This window comes from Triturus cristatus, chromosome 7, assembly GCF_964204655.1.
Source record: "Triturus cristatus chromosome 7, aTriCri1.1, whole genome shotgun sequence".
Classification (NCBI taxonomy): domain Eukaryota; kingdom Metazoa; phylum Chordata; class Amphibia; order Caudata; family Salamandridae; genus Triturus; species Triturus cristatus.
This window is the reverse complement of record NC_140590.1, coordinates 776252477-776271892: the sequence shown is the minus strand read 5'-3', so window position 1 is coordinate 776271892 and position 19416 is coordinate 776252477. Positions and strand designations below refer to the sequence as shown.

The 19416-nt window shown below is 47.5% G+C and overlaps 1 protein-coding gene across 1 annotated transcript in view; it reads right to left on the bottom strand.

Annotated features, from left to right (window-relative positions):
• Window positions 1–19416, bottom strand: part of FASN (fatty acid synthase) — a 180040-nt gene that overhangs the window by 19940 nt on the left and 140684 nt on the right. The window contains exons 36-39 of the mRNA XM_085617568.1: window positions 13903–14054; window positions 12276–12521; window positions 10694–10882; window positions 9449–9676 (exon numbers count right to left, since the gene is read on the bottom strand). Coding sequence (XP_085473694.1) covers window positions 9449–9676; window positions 10694–10882; window positions 12276–12521; window positions 13903–14054 — 815 coding nt within the window. The remainder of the gene's footprint in view (window positions 1–9448; window positions 9677–10693; window positions 10883–12275; window positions 12522–13902; window positions 14055–19416) is intronic.

Here is a 19416-nt window from a genome sequence, read left to right as displayed (position 1 = left end):
ACAATTATACCTTTAAAAAATACAAGTAGTTAAATTAATACTTGTAACATATATTATTCATTCTAGGGCGAATATTATTAATTATGCTAAAAGAAGGAATATGCTACTTACCAGTATGCATCTGTTCTTGGCATGTAGAGCTGCAGAGTTGTACACTTAGCATAGGTCGCCATCTGGTGTTGGGCCCGGATGTTTGCAGTTTGTTTTTCTTCTTGGACAGTCTTTGGAAGTCACGAGTTTGGTGACTCCTCCTTCGGTCCGTACTGCGCATGGGCTTCGGCTCCATCCTCAGATTGTTTTTCGCCAACAGGGAAATGATGGAGCGTAGTAATAACAGTGAGAAACCCATGTGTTGTATCTAAATAAGATGTACTGGAACGGATACAGGTAGCCGGGGAGGCGGGTGGGCGTGTACAACTCTGCAGCTCTACATGCCAAGAACAGATGCATACTGGTAAGTAGCATATTCCGTTCGAGGCATATGAGCTGCAGATTGTACACTTAGCATAGATTATATAGCAGTACCCAACCTTAGCGGCGACCACCGGTATCCGTTGCAGCTGTTTGAAAAAGTGTCTTTAGTACAGCCTGGCCCACCCTAGCTTGCTGCTTGGAATGCACATCTACACAGTAGTGTTTTGTGAAGGTGTGCGGTGTAGACCATGTGGCTGCCTTGCAGATGTCATCTAAGGGTATATTCCCTAGAAAAGCCATAGAAGCCCCTAACTTTCTTGTAGAGTGGGCTTTAGGGGGAACAGATAATGTTCTCTTTGCCTTTTGATAGCAAATTTGTATGCATTTTACAATCCACCTAGCTATCCCTGATTTTGAAATGGGGTTGCCTTTATGTGGTGGAGAGAAGGAAACGAACAATTGTTTAGTCTTCCTGAAGGGTTGCGTTCTTTGTATGTAGTATAGTAACGCCCTTTTTACATCAAGTGTGTGTAAGGCCCTTTCTGCAACAGATTGGGGTTGCGAGAAGAAGACAGGTAATTCCACTGATTGATTGAGGTGGAAGGGGGAAATGACTTTGGGCAGAAACTTCGGATTTGTGCGAAGTATGACCTTGCTGTGATGCATTTGTATGTAGGGTTCCTGTATGGTGAACGCTTGTATTTCACCAACCCTTCTAAGGGAAGTGATAGCTACAAGGAAAGCTGTTTTCCAGGTGAGAAACTGTAGCTCACATTTGTGCATTGGTTCGAAGGGCGGACCCATTAGTCGTGTAAGAACTAAATTTAGATTCCATACAGGGGAAGGTGGTGCCCTGGGAGGAATTACTCGTTTAAGGCCTTCCATGAAGGCTTTAATAGCGGGCACTCTGAAGAGTGATAAATGCTGCCAGTTTTGTAGATAAGCAGCGATCGCTGCTAGGTGTAGGCGTATGGATGAATATGCCAGGTTACACCTGTGAAGATGGAGTAGATAGCATATGATGTGCTGTATGGATGCATCTAGAGGGTTGATTGTATTGTTACGGCAGTAAATTACAAATCTTTTCCACTTTGCGGCATAGCATGCTCTAGTGGTAGGACGTCTGGCTTCCATGATGATGTTCATACAATCAGGGGGAAGGTTAAGGTATCCGAATTCTAGGATTTCAGGAGCCAGATCGCCAGGTTGAGCTGAGCTGGGTCCGGGTGCCTGATTTCTCCATGGTTCTGGGTTAGGAGGCATGGGGATAGATGCAGTTTTTGATGTGGTACCACTGACAGTTGTAGTAGCGTGGTGTACCACGGCTGCCTGGCCCACGTCGGAGCTACCAGAATGAGTGTGAGTGAGTGCTGTTGTAGCTTCCTGACCACTAATGGAATTAGTGGGAGAGGTGGAAAGGCGTATGCAAATCTGCCTGACCAGTTCATCCATATCGCATTGCCCTTGGACAATGGGTGTGGGTATCTGGCGGCAAAGCTTGGGCATTTTTTGTTTTCGTGGGTGGCGAAGAGGTCTATCTGAGGATGCCCCCACTGTTGGAAGAATGGGTGAAGAACTTGTGGATGCAGTTCCCATTCGTGTATTTGTTGCGTTTGTCTGCTGAGCAGATCTGCCATGGTGTTTTGTACGCCTGGAACGTGCTGTGCCAGGAGAAAGATGTTTTGAGGAATTGCCCATCTCCATATGCTCTGGGCTAAGCGGGAGAGCTGGGGAGAGTGTCCCCCCCCCTGTTTTTGGATATAATACATTGCAGTCATATTGTCTGTGCGAATGAGGACTGCTTTGCCCGAAATCTGTTTTTGGAAAGATTTTAGGGCTAGAAAGATCGCCAAGAGCTCCAGATGGTTGATGTGGAGCGATTTTTGCTGTGGCGTCCATAGACCTTGCATGGTGAGGTGTAGAAGGTGCGCTCCCCAGCCGGAGAGCGATGCGTCCGCTGTTAGAGTCACTTGAGGAACCGGGTCCAGGAACGGCCGCCCTTTGGAAAGGTTTGTGGTGTTCCACCACTGCAGAGAGTGATGTGTGCGGCCGTCCACCAACACCAGATCCGTCAGCTGACCCTGGGCCTGGTTCCACTGTTGTGCTAGGCACTCTTGAAGTGGACGCATGTGGAGTCTTGCATGGGGCACTATGAAAATGCAAGACGCCATCATTCCTATGAGCTTCATAAACACTCTTGCTGGAAGAGAGTGCTGAGGAAGGAATGTTTTGCGTAAGGCTTGAATGCTTGTGATTCTGGCTGAGTTTGGATAGGCAATACCCTTGGAGGTGTCTATAGTGGCCCCGAGGTATTGCTTTGTGTGAGATGGTATGAGGTGGGACTTTTGGTAGTTCACCGTGAAGCCTAGCTGGTGGAGCAGTTGGATGGTGCTGTTTGTATGCTGCACACATTGGTCGTAGGACGCGGCTTTTATTAGCCAGTCGTCTAGGTAAGGGAAGACGTGAATATGTTGACGTCTGAGGTGTGCTGCTACTACTGCTAGGCATTTGGTAAACACCCGTGGTGCGGTGGTGACCCCGAAGGGGAGAACCGTGAATTGGTAATGTTGCCCGTCCACCACGAACCTGAGGTATTTCCTGTGAGAGGGGTGTATTGGAATGTGAAAGTATGCGTCTTTCAGATCCAAGGTTGTGAGAAAGTCTCCCTGGCAGAGGAGTGGGAGGACTTGTTGTAGAGTGACCATGTGAAAATGGTCTGAGTGTATGTAGGCATTTAGAGGCCGGAGGTCCAGAATGGGTCTGAGGGTCTCGTCTCTCTTTGGTATTAAGAAATATAGAGAGTAGACCCCTAGATTTCGTTGGTTGACGGGGACCTGCTCTATAGCATGTTTTTGCAGGAGTGAAAGTACCTCTTGTTTGAGCAGTGTGGAATGTTCTTGAGACATTGGACGGTGCCTTGGTGGGATATTGGGTGGGGTAGATGTTAGCTCTAGACAGTACCCTGACCGAATAATTTGGGTCACCCATTTGTCCGATGTTATGGACTCCCATACGTGGATAAAGTTTTGTAGTCTGCCCCCGACCGGAGTGGAATGGTCTGGGGGGAGCGGAGGGGAGTCATTGTGCGGGGGGGGTGGCAGAACGGGTGTTGTTGGTTTTGCCCCTGCCCTTATTGTTGTTACCCCTGTAACCACCTCTCTGATTGCCCTTTGAAAAGGTATTTTGAGGAGGGGACTTGTAGGAGGAAGAGGCGTTATCGGTGGAGGAGCCTCTACCTGTGCCACGAAAGGACGAGCGTCGAAAGGAACGTTTGGAGGCTTGTGTTTGGAGTGCCCCCATAGACTTTGCTGTGTCTGTGTCTTTCTTCATCTTTTCGAGCGCTTCGTCTACCTTTGGCCCAAAGAGTGTTTCCTGGTCAAAGGGGTGATTGAGTATGGATGCCTGGACTTCTGGTTTGAACCCTGAGATCCTGAGCCAGGCGTGGCGGCGAAGCAGGACACTGGTATTTATGGCCCTAGAAGCAGTGTCGGCTGCATCGAGGGCACACTTAATGGAGGTGTTTGTGATTAGTTTACCCTCCTGTATAAGGTCATGAGCCTTGTGCTTGTATTTTTCTGGAAGGTGCTGCATAAGAGCCTCTAGTTCGTCATAGTGTGCTCTATCATATCGCGCAAGCAGTGCTTGTGTGTTTGCAATGCGCCACATGTTTGCAGCTTGGGAGGCGGTACGTTTACCAGACGCGTCCAGAAGTTTAGATTCTTTGTCTGGCGGTGGGGCATCTCCTGAGGATTGGGAGTTAGCCCGCTTTCTAGCTGTGGAGACAACTAGGGAATCTAGGGGAGCAGGGCCCTTGATGTAAGCAGGGTCTGTGGGTGCCGCCTTGTACTTCTTCTCTATTCTAGGGTTCAGTACTCTGGCTCTGACAGGGTCTTTGAACACCTCTGTAGCGTGCTTGGTGACACCCTTAAGCATGGGTAAAATGGAAGTAGATTTGTCTTGTATATCAAATGTATCCAGTAGGAAGTCTTCTTCTACTGGTTCACTGTGCATGTCCACCCCATGGTAGTGTGCTGCTCTCTGCACTAAATGATGAAACCCTAAGGAGTCCTCTGGAGGAGACGGCCTTGATGGGTATAGGTCGTCCTGAGGTACATTGGGTATATCAGGGTTATTGTAATCCTCCCATGGATCTGGGGTCCCTGGTGGAGTGGGATCCATTGGGGGGTCCGCCGGGTAATTGTCCGGATCCCCATCATCTGGATCTGGGGATGGGGCCGGATCGTAGTGAGGTAAAGGTGGCGGAGACCTGTGAGGTGGAGGCGGTGGAGGAGGTGTGGGTAGGGGAGGCGGTGGTGGGGAGGGCACTCTGAGGGGAGAAGTAGCAGAGTCCTTCCTTTTGGGTGGAGGAGGAGGAGCCGGAGCATCAAGGCGTCTTTTCTTGGTAGTTAAAGTCAAAAGCCCAGTCTTTGGATCTTTGGACAAAGTCTTTTGTAAAGGGTCTGGTGTAAACAGAGCCAACGGTGTCGAGTCGTCTGTCGGCACCGGTGATTTCGGAACCGGGGGTTTCGATGGTCTGTGTGCGCCATGCTTTTTTGAGGTCTCCGGGTGTTTCGGCGTCGAATGATGTTTCGGCGCCGGAGCGTCGGTGCCGACAGATTTGTGTTTGTGTTTGGTCGGCACCGAGTGTCCAGGCTTCGGCACCGGTGGTTTCGGAGTCGAGCTGGATTTTGCAGTCTTCGGTGCCGGATGCTGTTTTTCGGCACCGGGTGTCGGCTGGCTCGATCCCGAGCTGCCATGAGACTTTGGGTGCTTCGACACCGGGCCCGAAGGTGGGGTGATCGAAGTTTTGGTTTTGGTTTTGCCCAGGCCGGCAGGCGAGGGAGTAACCTGAGTCTCTTTGGTTTTTGGCGCGGGGGTGGGAGGGGGCATAGTACTCACGGCCCGCTGCGCTGGTGTAACGTCCTCCACGTCGGAGTCGTCGGCCTCGGAAGCGCTGACGACGTCTTCCTCCTGCTCGGTGTGTGTTTGCCCCGAAGCTTCGGCGTCGTCTCCGAAGATGTCCGGTGGAGCTGCCGAGGATGAGTGCGCCATGGTGCGTCGAGCTCTTCGATCTCGGATGGTCTTCTTCGATCGAAAAGACTTGCAGGCGGGGCAGTCTCTAGCCTCGTGTTCAGGAGAGAGGCAAAGGTTACACACCTGATGGAGGTCGGTGTGGGGAAATTTAGACCCACATTTTGGGCACTTTTTGAACGGAGTCCTTTCCATCGGCCGGGACCGGAGTCGCGGAGGGCCCGAAGGCCGGTGTCGATGTACGGGATGGAGAAAAGTGCCGCTTCGAGAGATGAAGATGATGAAGGAACTCGAAGAATCGAGGATTTTCCGTCGAGGCTGGAACCGTAGAAGTTCGAAGCCGGAGCACGAAGTATCACATCCGAGCCCGATGGCGGAAAAAAACAATCTGAGGATGGAGCCGAAGCCCATGCGCAGTACGGACCGAAGGAGGAGTCACCAAACTCGTGACTTCCAAAGACTGTCCAAGAAGAAAAACAAACTGCAAACATCCGGGCCCAACACCAGATGGCGACCTATGCTAAGTGTACAATCTGCAGCTCATATGCCTCGAACATAAAGGTTATTAAGTCCATTGTGATACCCTTTCAATTTGCAGGTGACTTTAATGGAAAATGTGAACTGATTTGGTGCTTTAGAATCAGTGAAAATAAGGTGTGTGCGACCACAAGTGGCCCAGTATGCGACAACATATCTTTGCATCTGAAATGATAGAGATTGTGCAGTATCTCACCGCCATTATGAGACAATGACATGGTAATGGGGAATAACGACTTCCCCCATTACCAGGCCATTTTCTGTCCATGAGTTCACCCTTTATTTGATTTCACTGCAGCTTTATTTTCAGGTGAGATGAAACCAAGGGACCTGGAATCAGAATATACCACGTCCCGTGGAGCTATCACTTTACCTGAGCGTATTAGACCATGGAAAGCATCACCTAGTAATCAGTCTAAACATATGTTTGTCATCTCTAATTTAAGTAGAGAGGCTTTAACCTTGCATAGCATTATTTACTAATGATGTACCCTGTCTTTGAACATGTATATGAATCATGCTCCCCTCCTTCCTTTGTAGAAAGGCCCAGACAGATAACTCATGCCCTGGATTGATACGAGTTATCATTTTGAAGACTGTTAAGAAGTCCTCTTCGCACCTTGGAAATCTTGCCCCTTCCCTTTATTCTAGTGAATCCTGTGTTTTTAACTCTGGGAACCCATACAAGCCCACTGAGGGTGCTCTTTCTTCTTAATGTTCTGTTTGTGATCAGAGATTTGCTCTGATGACTGAGGAACACACCAAAAGCGAGCGTCATTCTGAGTGATGGGGGCAACTGGTCCCTCAACAAAGTCTATGCAGAGACTGATGGTGGGGGTAGCGTTTTGTAGTCCTGGGACACTGACCAGTGGCTCTCCATTGTGAAAGAGTTTTGCTCAGTTCTTCTAACTGGGTCCCCTACCTTTGCCGTATGTGGGATATGTTCGAAGTGAGTGATATGTTTGGTTTATGGGCACTTGTTGAATGGTGGAGTCAATATGGATTTTGTGGGTCTTCTGACCAAATGGTCTCTTTCCTTTGTGAAGGCTGGCGTGGTCCAAGTTGGACAGTCAAACCTACACATCTGCCTTCCCTAGGTACATCAATCCTAAAAGCTATTGTACCTGGTGAAAGAGGTGAGTGCAAAAGCCCATTCCTTTACTCAAAGCAGATGACTCCAGGCCCAGGTGCAACCAGAGGTGTAGTTATCTGTGGTGCAACAGATGCAGTGGCACCGGTCCTGACAGGCCTGTGGGGCCCACCGGACCCTGATACATACTGTATTTTACTAACCAACCATGGGTGGGATGGGGGGGTTTGCTTGCACTAGGGCCTTTGGCACACTTGCTGCGTCCTACCCCTCCCCGTCTTCCGTCTTCCTACCCCTCCCCGTTTTCTGGTTGCTAAGGCAGCAGGAACTGAGGAGGAGATATCCGAGTTGAAATGCAGAAATCACCCCAACTAGTCCAGATTGACACTTTGCGTCATAGCCTGGGAATAGTCAACAAGAGTAGAAACATGCATTTCTCCAGCACTGAGTGTGCAAAACTTTGATTACATCAGACATCCAGCTGGCTCAGACTTGTCGACTTGCCCACAACAGGAGCATATGTACTGGTCTACCTGACCAGTATATCGTCTGGACATCAAGAAAGCCTCTAAGATAGTATATGGAAGGATACCCCACTAGGGCCCTCATTAGGAGTCTTCCAGATTTAGATGTGACGAGACCAGGGTTGGAGGCAACTCTTCAATTCCATTATCTAAATCCAGGGATTACAAGTTTATTTCCCTTGGAATGGGCATAACATGCAGACAAGGAAATACCAGTTCCAAATCTGTATGTTTTTCCCCTGTTTAGGGGAAATAACGGGCCCAAATCTGCATCTATTTCATGGGGAAAGCTTTATTTTACCCATCAGTGATGCGAGGGATGGGGGAAACATTTGTAGCTCCCCCCAGCATGCACAAGTGTGGCCGGTCAGGCGCAGCAGCTGCTCCCTAAATTCCAGGTCTGGTGCATGCTGGCCTGGGATTGCCAGATTTGATATTTTTGGATCCGGTAATCCCTGACCTGGAAATAATGGTTACTCAAAATAGTTCAGCATGGTATCACATCTGGGATATTGTTTCTGGCCACTTAAAATGAAGACCTAGCAGTTGATCCTCTGCTGGCCTGCAACTCTATCTCCAGACTAGGCCAAGGACTGAGGAGTCTGACTCAAGCCTCATTGATGTAAATTGTGGAAAGAATTGGTGCTTACCTTCCTGCACAATTAACTGGATTGCACCTTTTAACAGGAACTACCCTAATTCTAGGAGGTTTGCAGAAGGCCCAGCCTACAGGGCAATATGAATGGAGAATGTCTTAGTGACCTAGATCCAAAAGATCCTCAAAATGTCCGGGAGATGCAACTTCGAAGAAGAGCATCATAGGAGTTGTGAAGCTACATTGTTCCCATCTACAAGTGAGTGAGCCAGCACCAACCTTCTCATTGCTGGACCAAAATGCAGTCTGACGTCAAATGCTATGTGAGTTTCTAGACCTTATAGATCTGTGTGTGATTGTGGAGAATGGCAGCAAGGAGTGCTGGGTGAGGCACATTATGTTTTCTTACCTTTTATAATTCAGTGGAACGGGGTACTAACCCATGGCCCTAACAAGTCCAAACAGGTAATATCTGTGCTCATCATTTGCTGGGGACGCAAGGGCGATGGGATGCCCTGAAGATTTGAGTGAAACAGGGAGAAGGCAGAAGGTAATGTGACTTCCTGTGGAGATGGATGATGGGAAAAAGAGGGATGCCACTTCCTGTGGAGATGGATGATGGGAAATTCAGTGATGCCACTTCTTGTGCTGATGGATGATAGGAAATTAGGTCCTTTTTGCTTGGCTCCTGCTTTTCAAAGATAGTTTTGGGTGGAAAACAGTGACGTCAGTTCCTGTGCAGATGAATGAAAGGAAATGCAGTAATGTTCCCTCCAGTGCAGATGGATGATGGGAAATGAAGTCTTCTTACAAGGCCAATTCCTGCAAGCTAATCCCCCAAATCGTTGTTCTCTATTATTTATTGCCCTTGAAATGAGGGAAACCCAGTATATCTGGGATTGGGAAATAAAGAATATAATTCTGGAGCACTTATAACCAATGCTTTAATAATGGCATCCAACCCCAACGGAGCTGCTCACACCCCACTCCTTCAGTGCCTTGAGACCCTCACGAGTGAGTAGTGCGCTCTACAAAACCCTGATTGATTGATTGAGTGATTGATTGATTGATTGATTGAATAATGTATAATAAAGCACATGTGTGAGTGCCAAACTATGTTTGATTCAGCCCAGGCCTTTTAAAGGCAAGCTAAACTTAGGTGAAGTGTGTGTGTGGGTGTCAAAAAGCCTTTGGTGCACTGAAATTCATCTCATGGAATGCACTAGTTAGATGAAGCATTTGTGGGTGCTAACATACCTTTTGTGCACTGCAGGCCGTAGCAGGGCATGCTTAGCTTTGATGCCAGAGTGTGGAAAGCTGTGATGGAGCCCTCAATCGGGTGCACCAGGAAGAGGGGTCGCTCGCTGTTCTGCACCTCATTGAGCTGGGTAATGGTGGGTCCCTCTGGGTTCACAAGAAGGCTGGAAAGGTCATGTGATGATAAATCTGCCTGGCCGGCCTTTTTCAGTGGGCTGGGGATCAGCTCTGAACAGAAGACAGAAGGAAGAGCGTTCACAAGCAGCAGTAACAATAAATCTGACATTTAACCTCAGAGAATGTCTACTCAGAGGCATGTGACGATGGACAATTATGACCGCTCAAGGTCCACCATCTATGCTTTTTGTATAGCGTGGAGAATACATATCAGAAAAGTGAGTAGTAACAGGTATGTGCATGCAGAACTTTCTTTTCACTGGCTCTGTGAAAGACCGGGCTGTAACAAAGTGCATATACATCTCTTCTTGCTTCATGAAAGCTGTGTCCTACTATAAGTGCCTATACACCTTGTTGTGCCCCCAGGAATGCAGGGTCTTCATGGAAGTCTGTATAACCCACTTCTGGTGCCTTGGTCACAGGAAAACTGACGCTGTGTGGGGATGCAGCTAAATCACTTATCTAGCCACTTTGCAGCTTGTTTATGTTTGGGTGACGTATAAATTAATTAAATAGTATTTTGACAAGTACCCAAGTAGGTTGTGGTGTCATTGAAAGTTATGAGGGTGCATTCAGAGATATTTTTGGGCATGGGTAGCTTTGAAGGGGTATGGATGGTAAGTGAATATATGCATAGTTATGTGACTGAATGATTAGTTATATGTTCCAAGTGTGGATATATAATGTAGTAACGTGGGATGTGGGTGCATGGATAGTTATGTGGGAGCATGTTTAGCTTTGTGAGTAGGTAATTATGCTGGTGTTTGACGAGATCTGCTGGTGGATTGGGAGTTATTTGTGGATGATGGGTAGATATGTTGGTGTAACGGACACTTAAATGAGTGGATAGTTTCAGGGCAATAAGGCCCACGTAGTAGGTGGATGATATTTCTTAGATAAGTTGCAAGCTGGTGATCACACACATAGGTTATGCTTCAAAGGCAGTGGGCCTCACAGGTGGCCTTAACGATACCTGGGATGTACCCTCTGTGGCACTGGCTATGGCAGGACCGATGTTTAATCAACCTGGACCTAGAAGGAGATGCATTTAAATTACCCAAGACATACCTTCAGTGGCACTGGTCTTGGTGGAGAGGTCACGCAGTTTGTTGATGGTAAGCAGTCGAACTTCTCTCATTGCCATGACAATATCGTAGTCCCGCTCTAAGGTCTGACGAACCTCCACTCCCATTAGAGAATCTAAGCCAAGATCTGCCAGGGTTGTGTCAGGATTCAAGCTACTCACATCACGGACACCTGTGGGTTATTGAAATTTAAGTACACATCAGGAGAAACTCGACATATAGATCCACAAGTTACTAAGAACCTTATTTAGAATTTGGTGGATACAAAACATCTGTCAAAAAGTGTCTGTTGTTTCTATTAGGAGTGCATGCAGGCCTTATACAATATAAACAGGGCAGTCAGGACATCAACCACTTTTTGACAGACATCCTGTGTTCAACAAACAGTAAGTAGGGCCATAAACTTTCATTCGGAAATTTAAAAGTAAGACTGACTAAAACAAGCAGGCTGTAGAATAACTTAATGTGGACACCATATATGCAGGAACTAAGTACCAGAATACCAACATGTGGGAAACACTCCTTTAGGACAAGAGATTCTGGAATGACAACCTGCATGCACCCCTCAGTCAGAAACAGGATATTGAACCTACAGATGTGCAGCCCTTCTGTACTCCACATAATGAGTAATTCCAAAAGGCATGAACCTCTTTTGTGAGAAAGAGTTTCTAACATACTAGCACCTCGACGTCCCTCCCGAGTATATGCAAGCTTAGCGGTATCCTATTGTGTCTATGGTAGAAGTCTGTGGGTGACTGTGACAAAGCATCAGGTGTGAAAGCTTGTATTTTAGTCCTCTGGAATATATATCACACTTTTTCACCTTGATTTACACTCATTCACAAGGGAGTCCCAGATTGATTTCCATAATCTATTTGCATGGCTCAGTGCAAAGTATGTGTATGGGTGTCATTCCTCCCAGTATAGAGAACAATGTACTCTACGATCCTCAGCTACAGCTATTGGGTGCCTGGTGCTGCACTCACTAAGACACTCCCCTGACTTTACACTGTGCTCGTCCACTGTGCATCTTTTCCCTACACATTGCATCATACTCGTTGATTGCACTAGTCTTGTTTCTTCTCGATAACCTGTCCTTCAGCGTGCCATCTATACTCTTCTCATCCAGACTTTAATCTGTGCAGTGATCCTGCTTTTAGTGGGATAACATCACATGCTACAAATACAGTGAAGTGCATTATGGTGGAGAAAAATCTTCACCCTTTACAGTTCACTACCACAGCCACACAAACTGGGATATTAAATATTCCATTGTGTTCGCCATGGTTGATGGGAAAAAAAGAGAGTAGCCCACTCTTACCAGTGGCTCAAAGAGGACAGAAATCCAGAGTTAAAATAAGAACTCACACTAGTCTTTGAGCACGGAAATAGTAGGTGTAACCCCACTATGGTACACCTGGGCACACAGGTTCATCCATGACAGCCTCTATGGCCCTTTTGTTCTTAAGAGTGCCTACCTTCATCATTGGCCAACTGCTGAACAGAAGTATCAGTTTACTCCCAGAGTTCTGGTGTTTTGAGCTGTTGTGTTGAGCAATAATTACCTAGAATGTGAGCGACTGCCTCCACAAGATCCCGTTTGCTACCATCCTCACTCCTCATTGAAACGGTTTTCTCAGCAAGGACAAAGCTGGACATAACAGGGTGAGGCTGGTTCAGGAACTGGTCAAGGACCTCCAGGCAGGAACTGATTCGTTGGGGTAGTGTTCCACCAATCACAAGATCATTACTTCCCATTGTCTCCAAGACAATTCCCACATCACCAATAGCGCCCCACTGTATAGCCAAACCTGATGATAGAAGAACCGTGTTAGTAACTGCAAAGAAAAAAAGTTGGACGTTGAGCCATAGGGTTATGGGATGAGGTAGTGGAAATCAATCCAGTGTACTACAGCTGACATAAATATTACCAGCCATTAAGCACAACTCTCAGTTCACATCAGCCACAAGAACACTCAATATCCGCACAGTCATTGAAACACTGCCTGACTCTCGATCAACCCTTACCACTCCTAGCCCACACCATCCACCAAAACCAGTCTCAACCTATACTATCTCCAGCATATTCCTTCTTCCCATTAATGGTATTCCAAAAACCTCCTGTCACAACCAGCCCATACAGTCTACCTTAACCTCTCCTAGTCCACATTATCCACTACAAACACTGTGTCCCCCACTCTCCATTATACACACCGCCAGATGACATGGTTCATAACAACCCCTCGCAGCACACACAATCCACCACAAGCATTCCCAGCTAACCGTGTCCAACACAACCCCTTACAGCCAACATTAAGCACCAATATGAATACACGCCCATGCTGTATAAATTAATCCAGTGCCACAGCATATATCTGAGCAATTTCATGGTCTATACTTTTGCCAATGAAAGATGTCATTCATAAAGCAACACTTGGCACACTCAAACCTACTGCATCAATCTCAACTGATTCCATGTGACCAAATCACACCAACCTATGGTCACACCATAGTGTCTCTCTGGTTCCACTCTATCTCAGGAGAAAATACAGTTTTCCAAACAACATCCACACAATTGCTCATAGTTTTACTCTGATTTGTGGGAGACATAAAGCAAACTTTGGCATGTGAACACTTGAAATGTGGTTCCAACATCAGCAGTGAGAGAAAACAGGACTCTGTGACATTGTTGTACGTCACTCCCTAAAGTAAGTGACTGTAAGCAGAAGATTGCTTTGGCCTGAGAATAAGGATCACTCCTATATTGCTTTCATTCACTCAGAATCTATCTGCTGTTCACTATGTGAATGGTCCTCCATAGGAGCTGCTCTGGACTTTTTATCTGTAACAGTGGGAGTTGTCCCCAGAGTTACCATCACCTTCGTTCTACAGAAGAATATCTCCCGACAATTTTTATTCCTTTGAGAATGTTAAAAGGCCCCAGATTCTTTGTCACTGGGCCTCTGCATGGGATGTTTTCTTCACTTTTTGCCAATGACAGTATGAATAATCCGTTGAGTTATATTCACTTGGACTCTACATAATTCATACTAAGATTATTTACCATTTTCTATAGTCATGGAATTTTTGCTAAGAAGTTTTCAGAACTACTTGTCATTGAGGGTGTGAATAATCCATAAAATTACAGTCAAGGATGTTCTCCACAGGAAATGGGAAGGACATTTTTATTACCTGGGAGGCTGTCATGACGTCGTTGCTCGCAAATCCGTTCCATTGTTGAGTTTGCAAAACCATAGTTACTTTGGCCAGCATTTCCTCTTCCACAGCTTACAGATGAGAAAGCGACAAAGTAATCTAGCTCTGGGCATCTCTCGCGACTCACCCTAGAGAAGGGAAAAACAAAAAAACATTTACAGTTTTTCTTGCTATAGTTCACAAATCATGTCTCAAACCAGTAGAGCAGTTTTATTGTGCAGTACATCCACGCAGGCTATTGTTAAGACCACTGTAATTCAGAATCATTATAGGAGAAAATTATGCGGCACGGTTGAATGACTAATACAGTGGATGAAAACAAGTCATCTTCATATGCACTTAAAAGCAAATTATGCGGTATTGTAACACACATATATATTGATAGAAATGGATTGCAGTGCTTTACGCAATACACATGCTTCTTACGGAAAAAAGTATGCACTTTAAACAAATATTATTCAAAATGCTATGAGCATAGGGTGGGTAAAATGATCACCCCTTTAATGTTTGAATATCACAATCAACAGATGAACGGTAACTAGCTACTTTTTTCAAAAGTATCAAGGTAAGTAATATATACCATATTCAAGGGCCTCATGTAGGTGGGCTTGCATTTACCACTTCATAAATACCGAATCATACCGATTCGGTATTTATGAAGTGGTAAATGCAATGTAGGTAATGAGTCGGTAAATAATACCGATTCGGAAAAATTCGGTAATTACCGAATCGGTATTTACCGATTCGGTAATGAGGCATACCTTCCCATTGATGGGAAGGTATGCCTCATTACCGAATCGGTAAATACCGATTCGGTAATGGGGGAGCACATGCAAGGGTGGCAGGGTGTCACATTGACACCCTGTTGCACCCCTGATTCGGCCATGTGTGCACATGTGGCACACATACATGCCCTAAGGGCATGTATGTCTGCCACACTGCACACTTCTAAGCGCTATCAAAATGCTTTTACACATCCATTCATTATTTACCACAACTATTAGTTGGTGGTAAATACCGACTCCAAACAACACCCACACACTCCCCCTACATCTCATTTCTGTATTCGGAATTTACCGAATCGGTAAAATTACCGATTCGGTAATTTTACCGATTCGGTAATTTACCGAATACAGAAATGAGCCCCCTACATGTCACAAGCCTAAATACCGGTCGGTAACGGTATAATTACCGAAAATCGGCCGTTACCGACCGGTATTCGGCTACGTACATGAGGCCCTCAGTGTTTTTCCTCCCTTTAGCAAAAAACAATTTGATTGAAATCTGCAGTTTCTTCGGCAGATAATAGATTGTGTGGCAAATTCATTATTAAGCAAAAACATCCAGAAGACACAGAATCACACATTTTCAGTAGTCCCGGCTTTAAAAAAATTAACTAAACTATTTAGGGGCATATGCATCAACCAAACTAATACCTATTCCTTAATAGCGAAAAATAAGGAATCGCCATTAAGGAATCGGTATATGGCATGCATCAACAGATTCGGTAAAATTTAGCGATTCCTTAAAAATCGCTAAATTTACCGATTTCTACATAGCGGGGCATGCAAACTCCCATTAGCAAATAGCGAGTTCGGTAATACCGAATTAGCTAATAGCGAGTTCGGTAATACCGAGTTAGCTATTACCGAATCGGTATTAGTGAAATCGCAATTTGCCGCGTCGCTCCGGGAACGTGCAGATGACATCACCAACCAGGAAATACTGCTGCCCCACCCACATTGCCTCGACAGAGGAGCAGACAGGAGCTGGGAAGGAAGACTGCCTGTGCAGAGTGAGGCCACACCGACTCTGCAAATCCAAAGACACACACATCATGGCGCAGGAAGTGCCATCCAGCGCAGAGTCAGCACGCAAGCGTAAGCGAAAATTTTCTGATAGGGAGCTCGAGTACCTTATCGAGGGAGTCTCCAGCAAACACGACCGCCTCTTTGGCAAGCTGTCCCTTAAGGTGCCTGAGCAGGAGAAGCGGCGCATATGGCTGCGCATCCGTGAGAGGGTGAATGCAGTTGGCGTCACGACCCGCAGCATCGACGACCTCAAAAAAAGGTGGTACGACCTGCGGAAGCGTGCCAAAGAGATGATTGCGGAGAGGCTCCGGGAGGCGAGCAGGACTGGAGGCGGACCATCCACAGCACCAGCCAACACAGCCCTGGAGGACCTTGTGGAAGGGACGATAGAGCGGGAAGCCGTCGTGGGGGTGACCCAGATGGACACGTCCGGCGCAGCCACAAGTGCCCAAGGTAAGATGCATGCCTGTGCCCACACCCAGCATTGCGTAAATCCATTCCCATGCCCCCAGCCCGATCTCAGTGTGTCTGCAGCTCTGGCACAGACAGCTTTACACATGACACCAGTGCATCTTGGGAGTTGTAGTCTAGTCAGCCCAGTGTACATGTACAGGCGTATATCCAATGACCATACACCACATCAGTTGAACATGGATGGAGACTGTTCATTTAGTGGACCACAGAGGGACATTCATGTGTACAACACTATGTAGTTGTAATTATCCCACTAACCATGCACTGTTTCACACACAGATGCATCACCTGGGGATTCGGACGACAGCAGCCAGCTGATCATCTCGGAAACACCCGTCGAGTCAGACCAGGAGACAGCGCAGGACGCGCATGCATCGCCAACACCTGCCACCCCAACAGCACCACCTCCACCAGCGCCACAAGCTATGGCACCTCCACCAGTGCCACAAGCTACGGCACCAGCACCAGCGCCAGAAGCTACGGCACCAGCCAAACAGGCTGCAGCTACCACAGCCACAATAGCGCAGAGGCGCAGGTCCAAAGTTGCGCCCTTGCAGGAGATGGAAACACCCACCTCGCAATTGGCACCCAGCCAGCGCACATACACACCACCTGATGCACCACCTGGAGGTGCTAGACGCGCACGGCGGCACAGGGCTCGTCGCAGTTCCGTCTCCTCAGCCGAACAGGATGTCCCAACAACCTCTGCAATCGAGGAGAGGATGCTGCGTACACAGCGCATGCAGGGGCGACATGTGGCTAACATTAGCTGCAATATCGTGCGCCTTGCTAGGGAGATGCGCGCCATGACTGCAGCAGTCACGGAAATGAGCAAGGCGGTCAGGGACATGACCACAGCGGTTGCAGAGGGCAATGCTCAGCTCAGGGAGGAGGTACATGTGCTCACCCGTGCCACGAGGGAGGGCCATGAGTGCCATAAGAGGAGTCACCGGCAGCAAATGTTGCGTTCCGCCGCCGCTACCAAGGCCATCACACGGCACAGCAACAGCACCGCTGTGTTGGCACGCCGCTCAGTCGCCCTGCAGGTGGACCTTGGGCACTTCTGCGGGGATGTCGCAAAGTCACTAGGACACATCACCACTGCTGTGGAACAGCTTCAGAGCAGCACATGCAGTGCTGCTGCATTGGGAGGGGATGACACAAGTGAGGCTGCCTCCAGTGTCAGCAGCGTGTCACAGGCAGAGGCCAGCACCAGGCGCCGTTCGCGTGCCTCCGCGGGGACAGGCCGTGGTGAGGCTTTGGATACACCTGAGCGGAGGCTTGGGGTACGTGGGAAGCGCCACTAGACAGTTGGACATGCATGCAGGACCATGGTGGGGCAACCATGGCCATCCAATCACTGTGTATGCACAGGCGTGACTTTAAGGCACCTTTTATTTACAATAATGCAATTGGAGCATGATTTACAATGCTAGTTTTGTTGCACAATCCTCAGTGCTACTGTGCATTAAATAGTTGCACCCCAAACCAACTTGTAATGTCTCATTTTCCCAAGTATCAAAAATGATTTTGCATTATGTATGTCCGCCTCCTATGGCCCTCTGCTGTGTTTGGGATGTGTGCCTGTCGTTGTTGGGCGGGTGGTTGGTCAGCCCGGTGGTCGTCATCCCTGTCCACCTCTATGGGTATCCCCCTTCTGGTGGCAATGTTGTGCAGCATTGCACATACAGCAATTATCCGACAGCATGTTTCAGGTTGGTATAGCATGGCGCCGCCAGTCTTGTGGAGGATACGGAAGCGGCTCTTGAGAATCCCAAAAGTCCTCTCTATCACATTCCTCGTGCTGATGTGTGCAGCGTTGTAGCGATGTTTCTGCGGGGTTGCTGGATTTAAGTATGGGGTGAGTATGTATTCCCGCAGGGCGTAAGCACTGTCACCTAGAAGATAGAAGCATAGACTTAGCATTGGTGATGTACATACATGTGTGGTGTTGGTGTGGGGAAGCGTATTTCTACGTACCTAGCAGGAGTCCCTCTCCAAATTCTCCGTTGATTAGTCGCCTGTGCATTCCACTGTTGCGGAAGATGTATGAGTCGTGTGTGCTCCCTGGGAATTGTGCCACTAGGTCCGTTATGATGTTATTGGCATCGCACACAACCTGCACGTTGATCGAGTGGTATGACTTGCGGTTCCGGAATAAGTACTCATTTGCTGCGGGAGGACATATGGGGATATGCGTGCAGTCGATGCATCCAATCACATGTGGGAATTGTGCCACCTGGTAGAAAGCCTGTTTGGTGCGGTCCAACTGCTGTGGGGTTGTGGGGAAGCTGATGTGTGTGTGGAGCATTGTCAGCATGGCATCTAGGAATTTCTTGAAGAAGCGTGACAGTGCGCTTTGCGAAACACCTCCGGCCACCGCAATTACCCCCTGGAAACTCCCTGAGGCCAGTAGGTGCAGGCTGCATAGGACCTGAACGTGCGCAGGGATTGCATTTGTCCGGTGTGTCTGGTGCTGCAGTAATGGTTCCAGGTCTGCAATCAGGCGCATGATCATAGCGCGATTGAGGCGATACTTCTGGTACACCTCGTCCTCATTCTGCCCGAGCAAGGTTATGCGCAGTCTGAAAACTCGCTCCTGGACCCTTCTCCTGCGCTGTCCTGCTGCATTGATCCGCATCCTCCTTGCAAGCACGTAGAGGGCAGCCATTTTGTGGGAGCCAACAGGGTCTCCTGGGCCACATTTAAGGGTTTAGTGATTGCCTCAATCATTTGCACATGTTGAAATTTTTTTTGCATTATCTCTTTTTTTTTTTTGTAACTTTACCTCCAGGTTTTGATTCCCCTTATTTAGCTCTTGCAAAATAGCGATTTTTGGGATTTCCGTTATTAGCGAGTTTTGTTGCATTGGGGTGTGATTCGTTATTTGCTATTGGCACTTTCTGGGAGCAAATAGTGATTTCGGTAACTGCTAATTCGGTATTTAGCGATTCGGTAACTTAGCATTTTTGGTATTACCGATTCGGTATGTTAGCAGATATTTCTTTAGCGATTCGTTATTTGCTCACGTTTTGGGTTGATGCATTGGGATTGGGTATTTGGGACTCGCTACCGGGAGCTAATAAAGAATCGGTATTTTACCGACTGGATTTTGGCTTGATGCATGAGGCTGATAATTGTTTGCTCACTGCAACCCTTTTCAATGAACTCAACTCAATCACATTGTGGGCAAAGGTTCAAATCT